This window comes from Battus philenor, unplaced genomic scaffold (genome assembly GCF_028537555.1).
Source record: "Battus philenor isolate CCGP_79_NKW_IND1 unplaced genomic scaffold, ilBatPhil1.0.hap1 SCAF_11, whole genome shotgun sequence".
Lineage (NCBI taxonomy): Eukaryota > Metazoa > Arthropoda > Insecta > Lepidoptera > Papilionidae > Battus > Battus philenor.
The window spans coordinates 12,478,519-12,493,941 of record NW_027181673.1 but is presented as its reverse complement, the minus strand read 5'-3'; the positions used below and the strand labels follow the sequence as shown (position 1 = coordinate 12,493,941).

At 32.4% G+C, this 15,423-nt stretch overlaps 2 protein-coding genes across 2 annotated transcripts; one reads left to right on the top strand and one right to left on the bottom strand.

The window, feature by feature from the left end:
• The first annotated feature begins 3,022 nt into the window (after positions 1 to 3,022).
• TTLL15 (tubulin tyrosine ligase-like 15) lies at positions 3,023 to 13,157 on the top strand. Its single transcript, XM_068772123.1, has 7 exons — positions 3,023 to 3,104; positions 3,432 to 4,192; positions 6,572 to 6,734; positions 7,865 to 7,951; positions 8,494 to 8,717; positions 11,221 to 11,437; positions 13,020 to 13,157. The coding sequence occupies exons 1-7, from the start codon at positions 3,075 to 3,077 to the stop codon at positions 13,128 to 13,130; spliced, it is 1,593 nt and encodes a 530-aa protein (XP_068628224.1). The 5' UTR covers positions 3,023 to 3,074; the 3' UTR covers positions 13,131 to 13,157.
• IntS11 (integrator complex subunit 11) lies at positions 13,139 to 15,273 on the bottom strand. The gene has a single exon (XM_068772111.1). The coding sequence runs from the start codon at positions 15,029 to 15,031 to the stop codon at positions 13,244 to 13,246; it is 1,788 nt and encodes a 595-aa protein (XP_068628212.1). The 5' UTR covers positions 15,032 to 15,273; the 3' UTR covers positions 13,139 to 13,243.
• Positions 15,274 to 15,423: the final 150 nt, after the last annotated feature.

The following is a 15,423-nucleotide window of genomic DNA, read 5'->3' as shown; positions in this document are numbered from 1 at the left end:
CTTACCACACGGCATCCGGCGCGGCGCCCGCCAGTCCGTCTGCTGCAACAGTAAACATTCGGAGATATCGCATCCGAACAATCATTGTCTCTTGCTCCATTATCTAAAGAGTCTGTTTACACTGTAGAACGGAATGGCATCGTTGCCAATGTTCTAATGCAATCAGTTAATTCAATAAACGACACAAATTCATCTCACTAGATGTGATTGTTGGAAAATGTTTTTTCTAACTTACATCGTAGGATAATCACTTAAAATGCATTATACGTAGTGATAACACATCATTAAATGATATTTATATAATTCAATCTATATTATAGATAATTAACTCAATCTCTCAATTTATTCTCAATTGTCAATTTAAGGTATACAATATAAAATCTGGAATATTCTCTTAGCTTTTAAACGAAGATGTTGTATCTCTCTCGTGTGTAATTGTTATAAAAAAAGTTATTTATTTATTCATTTATATCCTGTTTATTGTATATGACCACAGGATATACAGTAAAGAACGGACTTATCACAAACAGCGACGTCTTTCAAACAAGTAGTTAGTGATTTCATTTAAAAACATTGCATTTAATTCGTTATATATATCATATACTTCTTTTACTTTATTTCGGTGCATGTTTCATTTTAATATTTATTATACTTAACCCTGTACACACAAATAACACAATTATTATGTCTATAAAAATTCCCATAAATCAACGTCAACGTCAAACTGAAAATTGTTGATTATTTTTAGCTTTCATGTTACTGTGAGTAATTCATCTGTACACTTCTGTATATACAAAAATTGGTACTTCAACGGTTTGATTTTGATACGAAATAACACTTTTTGTCAATAAATGTACTCTAAATAATTATTGTACTCGATGTATGTCCACTTTCAATTGACCATTTTTACCGGTACTAAATTTTTGAGGTTTGAAACTATTTTTCCTATCATACAATTTCAAATTCACAATGGTTTTTAGATCATTTTATGAGTATCTACGAAACGTATAGTAGTCAAATAAATAGTACTTTATTTATTTGGCTATTATATGTGATCGTTGTAACTTTGTGCGTCCCCATATAAATTTTAAATTCGAAATGAATATCCAGGCTGATTTTTACATAACAACAAATGTGTACACAGATACAATGGTATGCGTCTCGAAGACTGGCTACGTTCTTGAATATTTGCGGTTGATACAAATATATGTTGGATCGGAAACTATGCGCTGCCTCCGATCGGTATGATATAACAACATCCTTTATATATACCTATTTATATTTCATAATGCTGCAGCATCATGGTATATTATGAATTGTCCCGTTTGGTTGAACATCTTATAATGCAAGTGTCAACAGGCCACTAAGAAAGTTATCTGAAAAAAAAAATATAAATATGCAACAAATGTTATGTTTATTTAAAAAAATATTTGTGTTCCAAATTCGAATTTTGCTCTAAACTAACTTTATCAATCAAGATTGTAGTCTATTTGAATTCTTAAAGGTCTCATCATGGGGTCTATCTTTGTCCAGCAGTGAGGGTCCTACGGCTGAAATTATTAAGATGATGATAAATCTAATAATAGCCAGGAATGTTTTCACCAAGTCTAACTCGAAATCTTGTAAATAGGTTAAAAGACATCAATTAGCTTTACGAACGACACACGTCTAAAGCAACTGTGCAACGCATATTTTACGAGTTTAAATGCAGTCGCTTAAATTTGAAGAATGAAAATAGAAGGCCATTTGCTTGCTGTTAGGGATGAAAAATTGCTGTTATTAAAAAAAATATTCCAAGAAACATAAGCACAAAACGAGATTTTATTCATTTATTTCTGAATATGACAATAATGACAGTTCATTTCATTTCTGGCCAGTTTTTTCTCCTCGTGAACACGAAGATACTTTATAGCCAAGATGTGGTCTCGTACTTCAGCTATCCAGTTGATATTACTTCAAAAATTAATAAAATTGAATTTACTATCAAAGGATTCTTGTCGAACTCTTAATATCAACAAAGTAAAATCAACCGATCTGACTTTGCGTGGGCGGATAGAAGTTGTTATAAAACGAACGCCTACCCTACTTGAAACTAAACTTTCGGGTCTTAAAGTTTTCACAGGTCAATCCTATCATAAAAATAGATTTCATAATTAAATTACTGTAACCTTTATTCTAACTTTTTCTTTTTTATTCAATTTTTGATATTAACTTGAGAACTGGATACCTAAAAAAAAACTTATTTCGTTTCCTCTTTTTTATTTGGCTCTACAAATTAACAGTGAATTTATTTCACATTAAAATTTCATTGCGCAAACCATTGCTATTTTTTTAATTTTCATTTTTCTTGTATCTGGTATACGAAATAAATAAAAAAGCACCTTAATCAAACACTGACAAAACTGTCATATAAAGAGATTCATAAATATACTAATACATATACGTAAAGATGCTTTTTTTTATTTATTTTATCTTTTTGACGATATTATTATAAGCGAAAATGGTTAACGTTTAAATAAGTAAGCGAAAATAGTTAAAATAGGTAACGTCGAAAATAGTTTTTTGGATATAGCTTGTTCATAGTAAACAACTTTTTAAGCCTCTCCGCAAATAAAAAAGGTAATAAAGCAGTCAGGAATAATTCAGAAGTGAGCACATATTTTATTATTATATATGTACACATATGTATACACAAACACACACATTTTAATTGCAGCTTGATAAATTGTCAAATATATTTTACGAAAACATATAATATTTAACTAACTGCATAAACTAAATGAGCTAAGCACGTATTACCTACATTATGTTCGCATTTCTTAGTGATATGACCTTAAAAGCCGGTATGCCGCTGGTGTACAAAGTTTTTAGAAAGCGTATGTTGTCTCTGTCACGTCTTACGGAACTTTCGGTTGTCTCTCTCCCACACCATACGATATTTTTCTTAGTTTATTTCTTGAGAACATATGATGCGCGTGCGGCCGTTATCTTGTTACGCGGCAAAATAAAAAAAGAAGTTTGACATAAGTAAATACTAAAAATATATAGTGTTATAAATTTATATTCAATGAAATATGGAAGACAATTCGGAAAACAATAATGAGGTGAGTTCGTGTGTTTTATGAAGACTATTTAAACTGAATTTCGTTTCCAATTTATGTTTACACCATATTTTATTATTTGAAATGATAATGATGAATGAAAATTCATTACAGCTGCCCATAAGTTCTATTATATGCTGTATAGATATGCTGTTAATATTGACTAGGCAAACACCAACCTTTTTGAAAAAATTTAATTTCATTGTGTATACTATTGTTTTCAAATTAAATATTTTTCTAATCATTTCTAATATAATTATAATAAATGAAGGTTTCAAAATAAATTAATTACGTTTATAACATTTATTACTAAATAATGTTTATTTTCAGGAGAAATGTAAAGGAATTGAAAAAGAAGAAAATAAAAGTGAACAAAATATAAAAGAAAGATATTTCCTTAGTAAAATACTTGGGCTTCGCAAAAATGAACAAAATTACAACATATACTTATTAATATGTGTAGTTGTCGTCACCATAGGAATACTATTACAGAATTACAACGTACGAAATGCAAGTAAAAATTTGACAAGTTATAAAACTGATAGAAGAAAATATTGGGTATACTCGGCCCACAACGACGTCGACAATAAACAAGGATTACTAAAACACGTTCACCTCGTTCTAGAAAGAATAAGTTTCGAGAAGAGCACGAATCAAACGCCGTGGACACTTCTGTGGTCTCACGATTACCCGTTCCGTGTATTATATCCAAATCTACACAGATTAAAACCAAATCAGAGGGTCAATCATTTTCCTGGAACCGGTTTCATAACCAATAAAGTGGATCTAGCGACGTCAGATTCTAAATACATACCTAAAGCTTTTAAACTGCCAAAGAATAAGAATGAATTCCTTAATTATGCGTCGAAGAATAAAGACGCATTGTTTTTGGAAAAGCATAACCAACACAGAGGCGTTTTCCTCAGGAACGTAAGCGAGATAGACTTGACTAGTGGAGAAAGTTTCGTACAGGAGTACGTGCAGAAACCGTTTCTAGTTGATGGACATAAGTTCGATATTGGCGTGTACGTAGTTTTAACGTCCGTCAATCCTCTTAGAGTATATTACTACAAAGGCGACGTATTGTTCAGGTAAATATTTCACCTATAATTCAACGTACAACCCAAATGTTGATGTAATGTATGCAGAGGTTATTGGATATAGGTGTCAAAGGTTTTACATTGGAATGTGTGAGGCCATTTAATTGTACTGTAGTACTACTAGAGTACATAGTCTGCGGGAACAAATAGTACACATTAATTAATTTTATTATATATAGTAATTCAAATACAAAAAAGCTTTTGCTACTATATTATCAATTTGTTATTTATTATTTCTAAAACTAGAATTTTAGATAAGCTGTACCGTACATTAATTGACTGCAAACGAACCACTTCTACCCCTTTATAGCTTTTACACCTATAACCAATGATCCTGCATATAAAATCCATTAAACCGATGCTGCCGAAAAAGTTCTTGTTACTATAAAGAGATCCAGGCCTACCGCACAATTCAAAAAGAGAAGTTACACTTGTCAATAATAATAAAAAAATAGTTGGCCTTAGAATGTTTACGTATGTTACTTATAATAACAGAAATAGAAAAGTGAGGTTTCTTTTAATTTTTCATAAAAAATTACTCAATTGAAATATTTTTTATGACAGCTGTTTAATAATTCTAGAACCTTTCGAGTGTAAAATCTTAGCCTACTTCTGCTAAGACGTTTTTGTAGATAAAATTACTATTTATATTAACGAAATTAATTAAGAACAAGGCTGGCGTCCTCGTTTTCAAATATTAATTAAAGTAATATTTTAAAAAAATAGGTTAAACTTTTACAATGTTTTATTCATAATGTTCAAATATTTTCGTATCCATATTGATACCGGAATGATAGATATTTACACATTAAAACATTTATATTCACGAATTCGCGAGTTCCGAACACCTACGAACCCAGCACCTTACTTCTGCGCGGGCCACCGGAGTGAACTGCCATAGACAGTCACTAAAAAGCCAAGAGACCAAGAGAGATAATCAAAATTATTATGTGAATAAATTATTCAAAAAAATATTGTCCCTGAGCACACATGACAGGCGTGGTACCAGAGGCCCCATTAACAGAGCCGTTAAAAAAGGAAGCTAGAAAATTAGTCATAAATACAGGTCCATCTCAGGCAGCGGCGCAAGACTAGGACTGCTCCTAGTCTTTAAATCGGCCGTTATTCATGTTTCGGCCGAAGAGGAAGATTTTCCCACATATTGGGTAATCAAGAGTAGGGGAAAAAATACCCTACCCTCAACAAAGCCATATTTTTTGAATAATTACCATCAAGATATCGACGTTTTTTCAAGTAATGTACCTTATTAAAATCAATTATTATTTTTTTCTTAATTCAGATCGGTCTAAACATTCCGTATGTTTAGTGTGATCCTATCTCTGCTGAGAATATTAATCATATATAATGATCTCCATATATAAATGGGATTTAAATTTATGATTATGTTATAAATTTAGTGTCAGACCACTATATGTTCGTTTTTTATCAGTTTTAGTAATTACTAACTAAAGATGTTGGATCCAATGCTACCAGCAATTTCTTTATGATGAGACATTATTTTATCCTCTGAGTCTCCGTGCTGTTTATTTACTAATAGCATATCAGATATTTATACAATATATAAATAAATTTAAATATAAACGCGGCGTTGGTAGGCGCCCCTCTAGATGGATCGACGACATAATTAACGTCGCGGGAAATCGCTGGATGCTGGCATCGCAAGACCGATCTTCGTGAAGATATTTGGAGGAGGACTATGTCTAGCAGTGAGCGTCCATCGGCTGATAAGAAGATAAAATTAACTTAAATGACATCAAACCGAACTTTCATACTGTTATCCATTTTATGTCCAATACACTTGCGTGCAACTAAATCGACTCAAACAGACAAAATTTACAAAATACGTTTTTCTTAAGTGGCTCGTACTATGTACATAAGATATATATTTGCTGAAAGGCTAATATTTCAGCATCTAAACAATATTTATTATTAAAATCAGTTTAGTAAATTTGTAATAATTTTTGATCAAAATAAAATGTAGTTCTATTTATTTTACTGAAGTTAAAGGAATCGTTTTTATTTCTAAATTATAACTATTTATCTATGAAATTTTAGAGCCGTTGGACGTCGAAATCTAAGCACAGACCTCTCTTCTTCTTTCAATAAGACTGTTTGAAACCAGGCTGCATTCAGCATCTTCCAATGACCTTAATAAGGTTGTCTGTCCACCTCGTGTCCTATGCTGTGCTTGTTGTATCCACTCCAAAACTTTAAAGTTTTGCGCGCTATTTGACTGCAGATCAAAGTCGAAATCAATTTTCTTTTCTGCTGTATTATTGTTGTTGTTACTGGCAGGGACGCCTTATATTCAACACTTTTTTAATACTAATAATTTAACTAATGTTTTAGATACTGCCCGGCAAAATATTATCCTTTTGATCCGAAGAATCTGGATAAATATGTAGTGGGAGATGACTACCTACCGACGTGGGAGGTACCTTCGCTTACCCACCCATATACCGCTTTAGGATTTAGCATGAAGGAAGCATTTGATACATATGTGCGTTCTAAGGTAAATTGCAATTACAACTCTATGTTACATATCAATAAAGTATAAGAAATGAAAACAGAAACTAAAGAGTCCTGTTCTTTCGTTTTGTTCTGTGATAAGACAAAACATATTTATTGTCACACTAATTTATTTTAATACCTAAATTTGTCGTTGCGTTTTTTTTATTTAAAGTCGCCATACTCCTTTACCCTAAAACGGCAAGGACCTTCTGCTACCTCATTTACACTTTTTTTCTTAATTTTCTTTTTACAATGTCAAATTACTAAGACTAGACTTATTATAGTTTTATGTGATCTTAATTTTAATGTTATAATTATGCATGGATGCAATCTAACAAATCGCATTTAGTGCAAATCTAATCTATTCTTAGTGCAATCGCATGATACTATAGTAGTTTGTTTTTTTTCTGTTTCAGTTATCTATATCTAATTAATATCCTTGTAATTGATTTAACCTCTTTATATAAAATTAACGTTAGCTTTATACATTATATACTAATTCCTTCTTTATTGACAAATTTAATCAGCGGCACCTGATGATACGTCAGTAGCCAGCGCCGTAGTTCCGCCGGGAAACCTTGTGCTGCCGTCCTGTCCAGTACCTCCTTCATTATCTAGTCTATGACAGCGAGATGTAGTTACGTTTAAAAACATTTTACTGTACGCTATACTGTGACAAAACTGTGTTCTGAAAATACAATTGTACTATGTAAATACGAACAGAAGTAAAAACAAATTTTGTATTCCTGAGATTCGAATCATCCAGAAGCAATTCTTTATATTTTTATATACTCGTAAATAAAGAGGTTTCATAGCTCGATTTTTAAAAAAATGTCGGTGCTCTAATATTCAGTATTTCAATTTGTATGATCAGTTATTTTCTTCATTATGTATTTAATTTAATTAAATTATACTTGTTTTTTTTTCTGTCAGCTTCTGACGTTAGAGAATACTGAACTACTGTATTCTAGACCACATCATATTACTACTATTATTGAGATGTTGTCTTGTCTATAGCAATGATTGAAAGACAAAGTTATAAAACGGAATAATATTATAACCAGAAAGTTTTTCATGTAATTTAATATATAAAAGATATTGTATTAAACGATTTATTAATAAACATCTCAGGGAAAAGACCCGACAGTAATGTGGGGCGAAGTGGAGAAGGCGATATCGGAGGTTTTCCTTAAAAAGGAACATCATATCGTTGAGGCTGTGAGTATTTTCTATTTATATAACACCGAACGAAAATAACATTATTTTTAGATAATACAAGACAATATAGATAATACAGTTTTTGGACAGAAATAATATCTGACGTGTTAAGTTTTTTTATCTGTTTTAGAACACCAAGCAATTTAATAATGTTGTTTGTTAGTGGTTATATTCATATTTATACTCTCATTATTACACTCCCTTAGATTTCCAAACGGGTTGGAAGCGACCTGCATGCAACGTCTTCCGATGTCCTTAACAACATCACCTGTTCACATTGTGGGTGGATCTTTTGAATTAGATATCTCGAACTTGCCGGTTCGTGATATCTAATTCAGATTGTTAAGACCACAGTGGTCTGTCTACTACCACCTCAACTAGTCAATTAGCTGGACAATATACAGATATTGCCCAGCTAACTACTTTATGTGGTAAAAAGATCTTTTTATTCCTGATTAGATAGCTGGTATAGCACTCATCGCTCGTTGAACAACTTGTCAAAAACTAAACATTTGAGAATAACCAAGTCTTGTATGTTGCAGTTAAAGAACTATCCATCATCAGATAACTTCTTCGAGTTGATGCGTTTCGACCTGGTGGTAGATGAGGATTTAAGGGTATACCTTCTCGAGGCAAACATGTCCCCCAACCTCAGCTCTGCGCACTACCCCCCTAACCAACTATTGTACGAACAGGTTCTTTACAACCTTTTCTCGTTGGTCGGTGTTGCCAGTTATATGAACGGACGTGACAACATTGACTTAAGGTAATATTTATTCATCCTCTTTAGATATTCTATACTGCATTTTGAAGTGTCCAGTGGAATTACACCAAATAATCCCACCATCTTTCATCGGACAAAAAGACGAACGGATTCACGACATCCGTACACGACTGAAATTCCTTTTACCTAAATGTTATAATTTAGAAATCTTCAAGACAAGAGTTGATAGGTTTCTTCTAGGCAAATACGTACAATCGTAGACCTCGCCATCGCTTAACATCAGGCGAGATAGAGGTCAAATGCTTCACCTATAGAGGAAAAAAAATATACAAGATACAAAATTTCACTGTCTATAAATAAAAACTTTGAGGCAATATTACATTAATCCGCGATTGATCAATAAAACTTACTATAATAAATAGGAGATACACATGCCACGGATTACTATTATTCTGATTTTCACGTGATAAATAAAAGATTAATAACAAAAAACTTATTTTGTGAATCAGCGTTAAAAATGTATCTATCGGATTTTAGTCATGTTCCTCTAACTAGACTTAACATTCCGAAAATTGATTAATGTATATTAAAATTAACATCATATTAAAGTCTTGACTTTTCAAAGGTGCTTAGCATAGCATATTTAAATTAAAAAAATGTTTGATCCATTTGTTATTACATTTATTTGTTACTGCTGATAATCACGCATCATATATTTTGATCTTTAAAGCTAGAATGCATTAGCTCTCTATACCGCCATAAAAATAATCCAATGGTGTTAAAACGGAGAATCGGAGCAACTAATAAAAATAGTTTGATTTTATGAAAATATGCGACCAGGCAAATTATGTTGACAGATGTTAGAACATCTCCATTAGCTTATTTTGTTTATTTCAGCATTATCTTCTCTAGGTTACTTGTATTCACAAATGCTATTAATGGCAGTAAAAAAGAGAACTATTCGTGCAAACTATAAGAACTATAGACTTTCTGAGAGATAGGTTTCATGAAAATTAATAATCAAAAATATATTCTTAATAAATTCATCAGTCTTATAATGTTCCCATTTTATAAGACAAAAAATTCCGTAAAATTCTTTTTTTTGCCGCGTCACCATAAAATAAATTATTGTGTACTTATTAAAAAAAGGTGTATATTAACTAAAAACTTAGTTTATAATAACCAACGGCCGTTGGGGTCGAAAGGTTTTTGAATAGCGTCCACGATCTGGTGGACGCGGCTTGGGTAGGTCCACCACTAGATGAATAACGAATACGTTAATTATCGTCATTACTAAAGTTCTGACTTAAAGTGGATCTTGCAAATAGACTACCGCAAACTATAATCTTGGTTCAGTAGTTTACGGCACATGCTTCCTCCAAATCCCTTAGTAAGCAACTGCGCGTATCCCAACCGGGTTTCGTCGTTAAAACTTTTATTATGTTTAGATTTTTTCTTCGAAGTTATATAATATGTTTCATACAAGTTGCCCTGCGGATAACACCAGATGATTAAAATAACCTTTTGCATTAAAGTACTTTATTTACTAACAACTATCACAATTAGAACTAGATACTTTTTTAAGTAAGAAAAGGACCAATATTTACCACAGAGTGACTCTGTGTTTGGCACTAATCGGTGTAACATAACTCCTGAAGATGACCCGTGGAGGGGTGAAACACGAGTGATTTGACGGTGGCAGTTGTGTAATTCGCATTGTTTGCCGCATACGCATTTATCAGCGGGCTGGCGGGCGGTGCACTTTGTTGCACGACTACTGCTGCATGTGCGGAAGTGGCTAAATATTGGTACTTTTCTTACTTAGGATGGACTACCGCAAGGTAACGCCTGATTCCATTAAATAGATACTTTTTTTACTTATTATAACGCGCTACACTATTTTTAATGACATTTATAATTAAAAAAAATGCTTGGTATTTGATAATAAGTGTTAACTTTGAACGAGTTAAGGGGTTCGTTTGCTGTCAATTAATGTATTGTATACCCTATCTAAAAATAAATTGTTTTAGAAATAATAAACATAGTAAGACAAAGCATTAACAAAATAAGGATTGCCACATATTAAAAATAAGTATTATTTACTTTGTCTGTGTAGAAGTTATTAGCTTATCACATTTTAATAAACTTTAAAAGCTTCTTGCTGATAATTAAGCTTTTTGTTCACTCCCTTAGGCCTTTACAACTATTTTCAATCACTCTGTATAAATTTTGTGATTGTTCAAAACCACGCAAACGAATAACAATATTCTAGAAACAACGAAAAACAATTAAACGTATTACTCATTGCTAAAAATAATTTTTATATCTTTTCTGAAGGAATTGATAAGATTAAACATAATTTCACTTTCCTAACTTTTTTGCTATAAATAAAGCTTTTAAGTACGCAAAATAATAATTTAAACTTTGTTTTTACCTTAACTTCAAAAGTTTCTTTGTAGATAAAATTAGACGCCACATAAATAAACATAAGATATCGCTAAGTTGATATAACTTGTCCGTATTTGTAAATCTCTTATTATTTTAGAGAGCAAACCCTGGCTCAAAATATGGTTTCAACTCAGAAGAATATAGCGGTTTGGAGCGACGCATGCAGCACTGAGTGTAAAGACCGGTGCGAAGGTTCAGCTGTGTGTCGTTTGTGCAGACCTTGCCTTGACACTAAACTGAGGAACAGCTTCCTAAAGGCACACGGAGAGTTTATTCATAAAGGCGACTTCAAGAGACTTATTCCTCCTGACATGGTATGTATGTTTATAATATAATCCCTTTAGCTTCTATTATTTTTTAATGGCGCACTATGTAATAACTAATCGTGTCTATGAAATTTGAATGGCCATTATCCTGGACATGAATATTGTCCTGTATACTCCGTAAACTATCCTCATAGGAAGATAAAAATTACACTGCCAAAACTACAAAGCACCACAAAATAATAAATGGATACACATTTTCTTCATTTTCAAATGATTTGAGTGTATTCCACGATAGATTCCAATGTTACAAAAAAACTATGTTTTTAGCTTGACTCGACTTTTCTCTGAAGCCTCTTTCTGCGTCATTAGTCAATGAAAACTTAGCTCAAGTAATGAAAACTAGAAAACTTTCCGATCATTATATAAGAACATTGTAAACGGAAAACTAGGCGTACATTCTCTATTCTAAATGAAATGAAAAACTGTATTATGAAGCATTGTATCGCATGACCATTCCATACGAACCTCTATTGCTTGTTATGTCAAAGTTACATGGCTATTTATGCATCTGCGACAATAATATCATGAAGGTTTCCTAGACACGTGAATTATAGTACTGTTGCTCTTTAGCAGTCACTTAAAGTTCATCGACAGTTAACAAATTGTTCACTCTTTGTTTATGGTGTGGTGTCGATCGGACTTACCTTGTTAGCAATAATGTATAATGGCACAAGTGTGACTGTCAAAATTCCGTTAAAAAAATTCTAAGTTTACTAAAAAAAAGAGTACAATGCAAAAAAGATGCTCGAATAAATTTGTATGAAATGTATAAACACCTATTGGCGGACCATATCATTTACTATCAAGTTATATCTCTACTTCCTAGTATAATCTATTATCGATTTGATTACGAACCAACGAGATTTGATATCATGCTTTAATACATTTATTTCACCTGCAGTACCTATTTAAAACATTTTTAACTCAGACAGTACCCCAGACAAACAATCGCTTATCTTTACGATGCGTAAATAACACATACTTAATGAAAATAAAAAATACTTATATGCACAACTTTATTTACACAAAGATAAACATTGATCTCCGTGTACCAGAAAGTATTGTAAGGCACGGGTCTAAGTGTAGAGACCGAAGTGACCTCGCCACAAACTGGTCTCTGGATTTTTTCATAAGGCAATAGTGGGTACAAGTAGAGGGCGTTGTAAAATATCTGTTTTTGTTTAAATAAGAAAACGATTTATCTAGGCTTCTATAATGTTTATACGATAGTTATGGCAGAAACGTGGCGTTGGATTTTTATATTTTGTAGATGGTCAGTTAACCATTTAGGTTACCCTATGGATGCCTAACTTACTAGTAGTATGTGAACTAATTACTCTAATTATTTATGGACATTTTCTAACAAAATGTCAGCCTGTAATACAGATTATAACAAACTTTTCACAGTATCTACACCTCCACAGACAGCAATAACAACCATAAATAAATGTATGAATTTTAAATACATTATTACTTTATTAATCTATTTCACTAACAATTCTTATGAAATAAGTGTAATTTATTAGAAATTTTGCTATAATACTGTTCCTGATTGTAATTTATGTTTCAGACACAAAACTCACTCCTATTAGACAAATTAAAAAATTTAAATGAAGTCAACAAGCTACAGTACTTATGGTATCAAGGAAAATGCAATGTGGATGTCACCTGGTGTACATAAAAACGAAATAGAAAGTTATATATTTATTCAAAATAAAGTTTTATTAACAAATTACAAACAATGTTTTTATTTCACTACTTTGGTAATGTGGTTCTTGCCTGATTGGGTGGAAATTATTGTACCATAGACTGAAGCAGACCTAATATGTAACTACCTAAGTCTTCATCTTGATTTGTCCATGAAACATAAATATTTTTTGTATTATCATTGTCACCTTCAACTTTAATAAGAACAGATTCAACGGATATATTACCATCTGATATTGTTATGGACCATCCCTGTAGTTTTTCTTCTAACAATGTTTTTAGTTTCTCAGCAGTTTTTATAACTGGTCCACTATCTTCAAAACGAACTGTGCTGGTGAAGCGAATTATATGCCTGTTAATTCCAATTTCATCACAGACTTCATCAATATCAAGAAATGACAATCTGTTGTCTTTGACACACAAAATTCCATGGACAATTCTTCGTCTCTTTGGATCTGGGGGTTGGGCATTATATCTAACAGCTTCAGCTTTAAGTAATCGCAGAGATACATCAATTGGAATCTTTGTCGGTGTACTAATTATACTTGTCTCTCCATTAGCAGGCATATAACAATTTATTTTAAATTCTTTTTCAATTTTGTCTTTTAAAAACTCCATTTTAATTGCCTCTCCATGAACTAATAGTACATTTTTAGGTTCACAGTACTGGATCAATTGCATTATACCTTTAGCATCAGCATGTGCTGAAAATGACATGTATTCTACAGCCATTTTAACCTCAACAACTTGACGATTTTCAAATTCCACTTTCTTTGCTCCATTCAGAATTTTGTGACCAACTGTACCTTGCACACAAAAACCAGGCATTATCAACATGTTCTGTTCGAATGGTGCCCACTTCTTAAAAATATTTAAGGATAGACCAGCATGTAACATACCGGGTGTTGCAAAGACAACCATTGCTCCCGGATTGTCTATATATGATTTATCAAAAGGCTTAATATGCTTGAAGTCAAACATATTCCTTTGTACAAAGGTCTTCCGGATCTTTTGATTGGTCCAGGTTATGAACATTTTGTAGTAATTGTTGGCTTTTTCAGTAAGACCCAATGCAAAGTAAACTGGGTATTTTAAATTCATTCTCTCCCAATATGTTTCCAATAGAATACACAATTCTTGAGCTCTTCCTAAAGCAAACACTGGTATGAGTACTTTGCCTCCTTTCTCAACACATTCATGTACCTTTTTAAGAAAATCTCTCTCCCTGCAACGTTTTGAATCACGGATTGTGGTTGCATATGTTGATTCTGTTATCATAAGATCTGGTCTACATTTGTCTATCCAGGCAGCTCCCAAATGTCTATCTGGGGTCATGTTATAATCACCAGTGTATACCACAGATTGGTTTCCCACTCTTACCCAAAACATGGCTGCACCTAGTACATGCCCTGCATAATATGCTTTAATCTCCAATTCATTATCAACCATCACTGACTGATGCAGTGTCACTGCTGTCACTTTTTTTATACAATCTTTAATCATTTGTGATGTAAAAAAGTTAGACTCTCCCTTTCTCTCTACAATAAGCTTGCGCATGTCTTCTAGCAAAATTGGTGCTATAGCTTTGGTAGGATGTGTCATGTAAATTGGACCAGTATATCCAACCATTTCCGACATATAGGGCAGTGCCCCACAATGGTCAAGATGAAAGTGGGATATAATAACACAATCAATCTGACTTGTAATAGGACCTTCAGGTACAATATAAGAAAAATCAGGAAATCGACGTTCATCGTTGTAACCCATGTGCATTCCACAATCTAACATAATATTTTTTCCACCTATCGATAGAAGAATGCAACTTCGTCCTACATCCTGACCGGCCCCCAATGGAGTAATCTTTATGTCAGGCATTATGAATATTTTACCTTGTTGTACGTTGTTTATCGGTTCTTCTTTTAGTTAGAAATTGTAGCACAATCCAATTTTGCACTGCGTAAATGCGCTATTTAAGCTTTGGAACGCTAACCTTTTGTAAATTTTCATAACTCATAAATAACCTTCACAATCTAAATATGATGTGTTTAGAATTACTTAATATCTACTTAACTTATAAATGGAGACCAATTCAACAAAAGTACATAGTAACCATTGAACTATCAATAACCTTCAACTTGAAGATAGATAAAAAACAACTTTTAACAAATTGAAGATGGTCAATTTTTCAAAAATATTCATTTGGCTGTCAAATTAACCAACTGCTGGACGTGATAAGCTCTTAATGTTCAGATTTTTATCATTTCCGA

Coding starts and splice junctions, on each gene's coding strand:
- TTLL15 (XM_068772123.1), top strand. CDS start 3,075: ATGGAAGACAATTCGGAAAACAATAATGAG. Junction 8,718..11,220: donor CGTGACAACATTGACTTAAG/GTAATATTTATT, acceptor TTATTATTTTAG/AGAGCAAACCCTGGCTCAAA. Junction 11,438..13,019: donor GACTTATTCCTCCTGACATG/GTATGTATGTTT, acceptor TTTATGTTTCAG/ACACAAAACTCACTCCTATT.
- IntS11 (XM_068772111.1), bottom strand. CDS start 15,031: ATGCCTGACATAAAGATTACTCCATTGGGGGCCGGTCAGGATGTAGGA.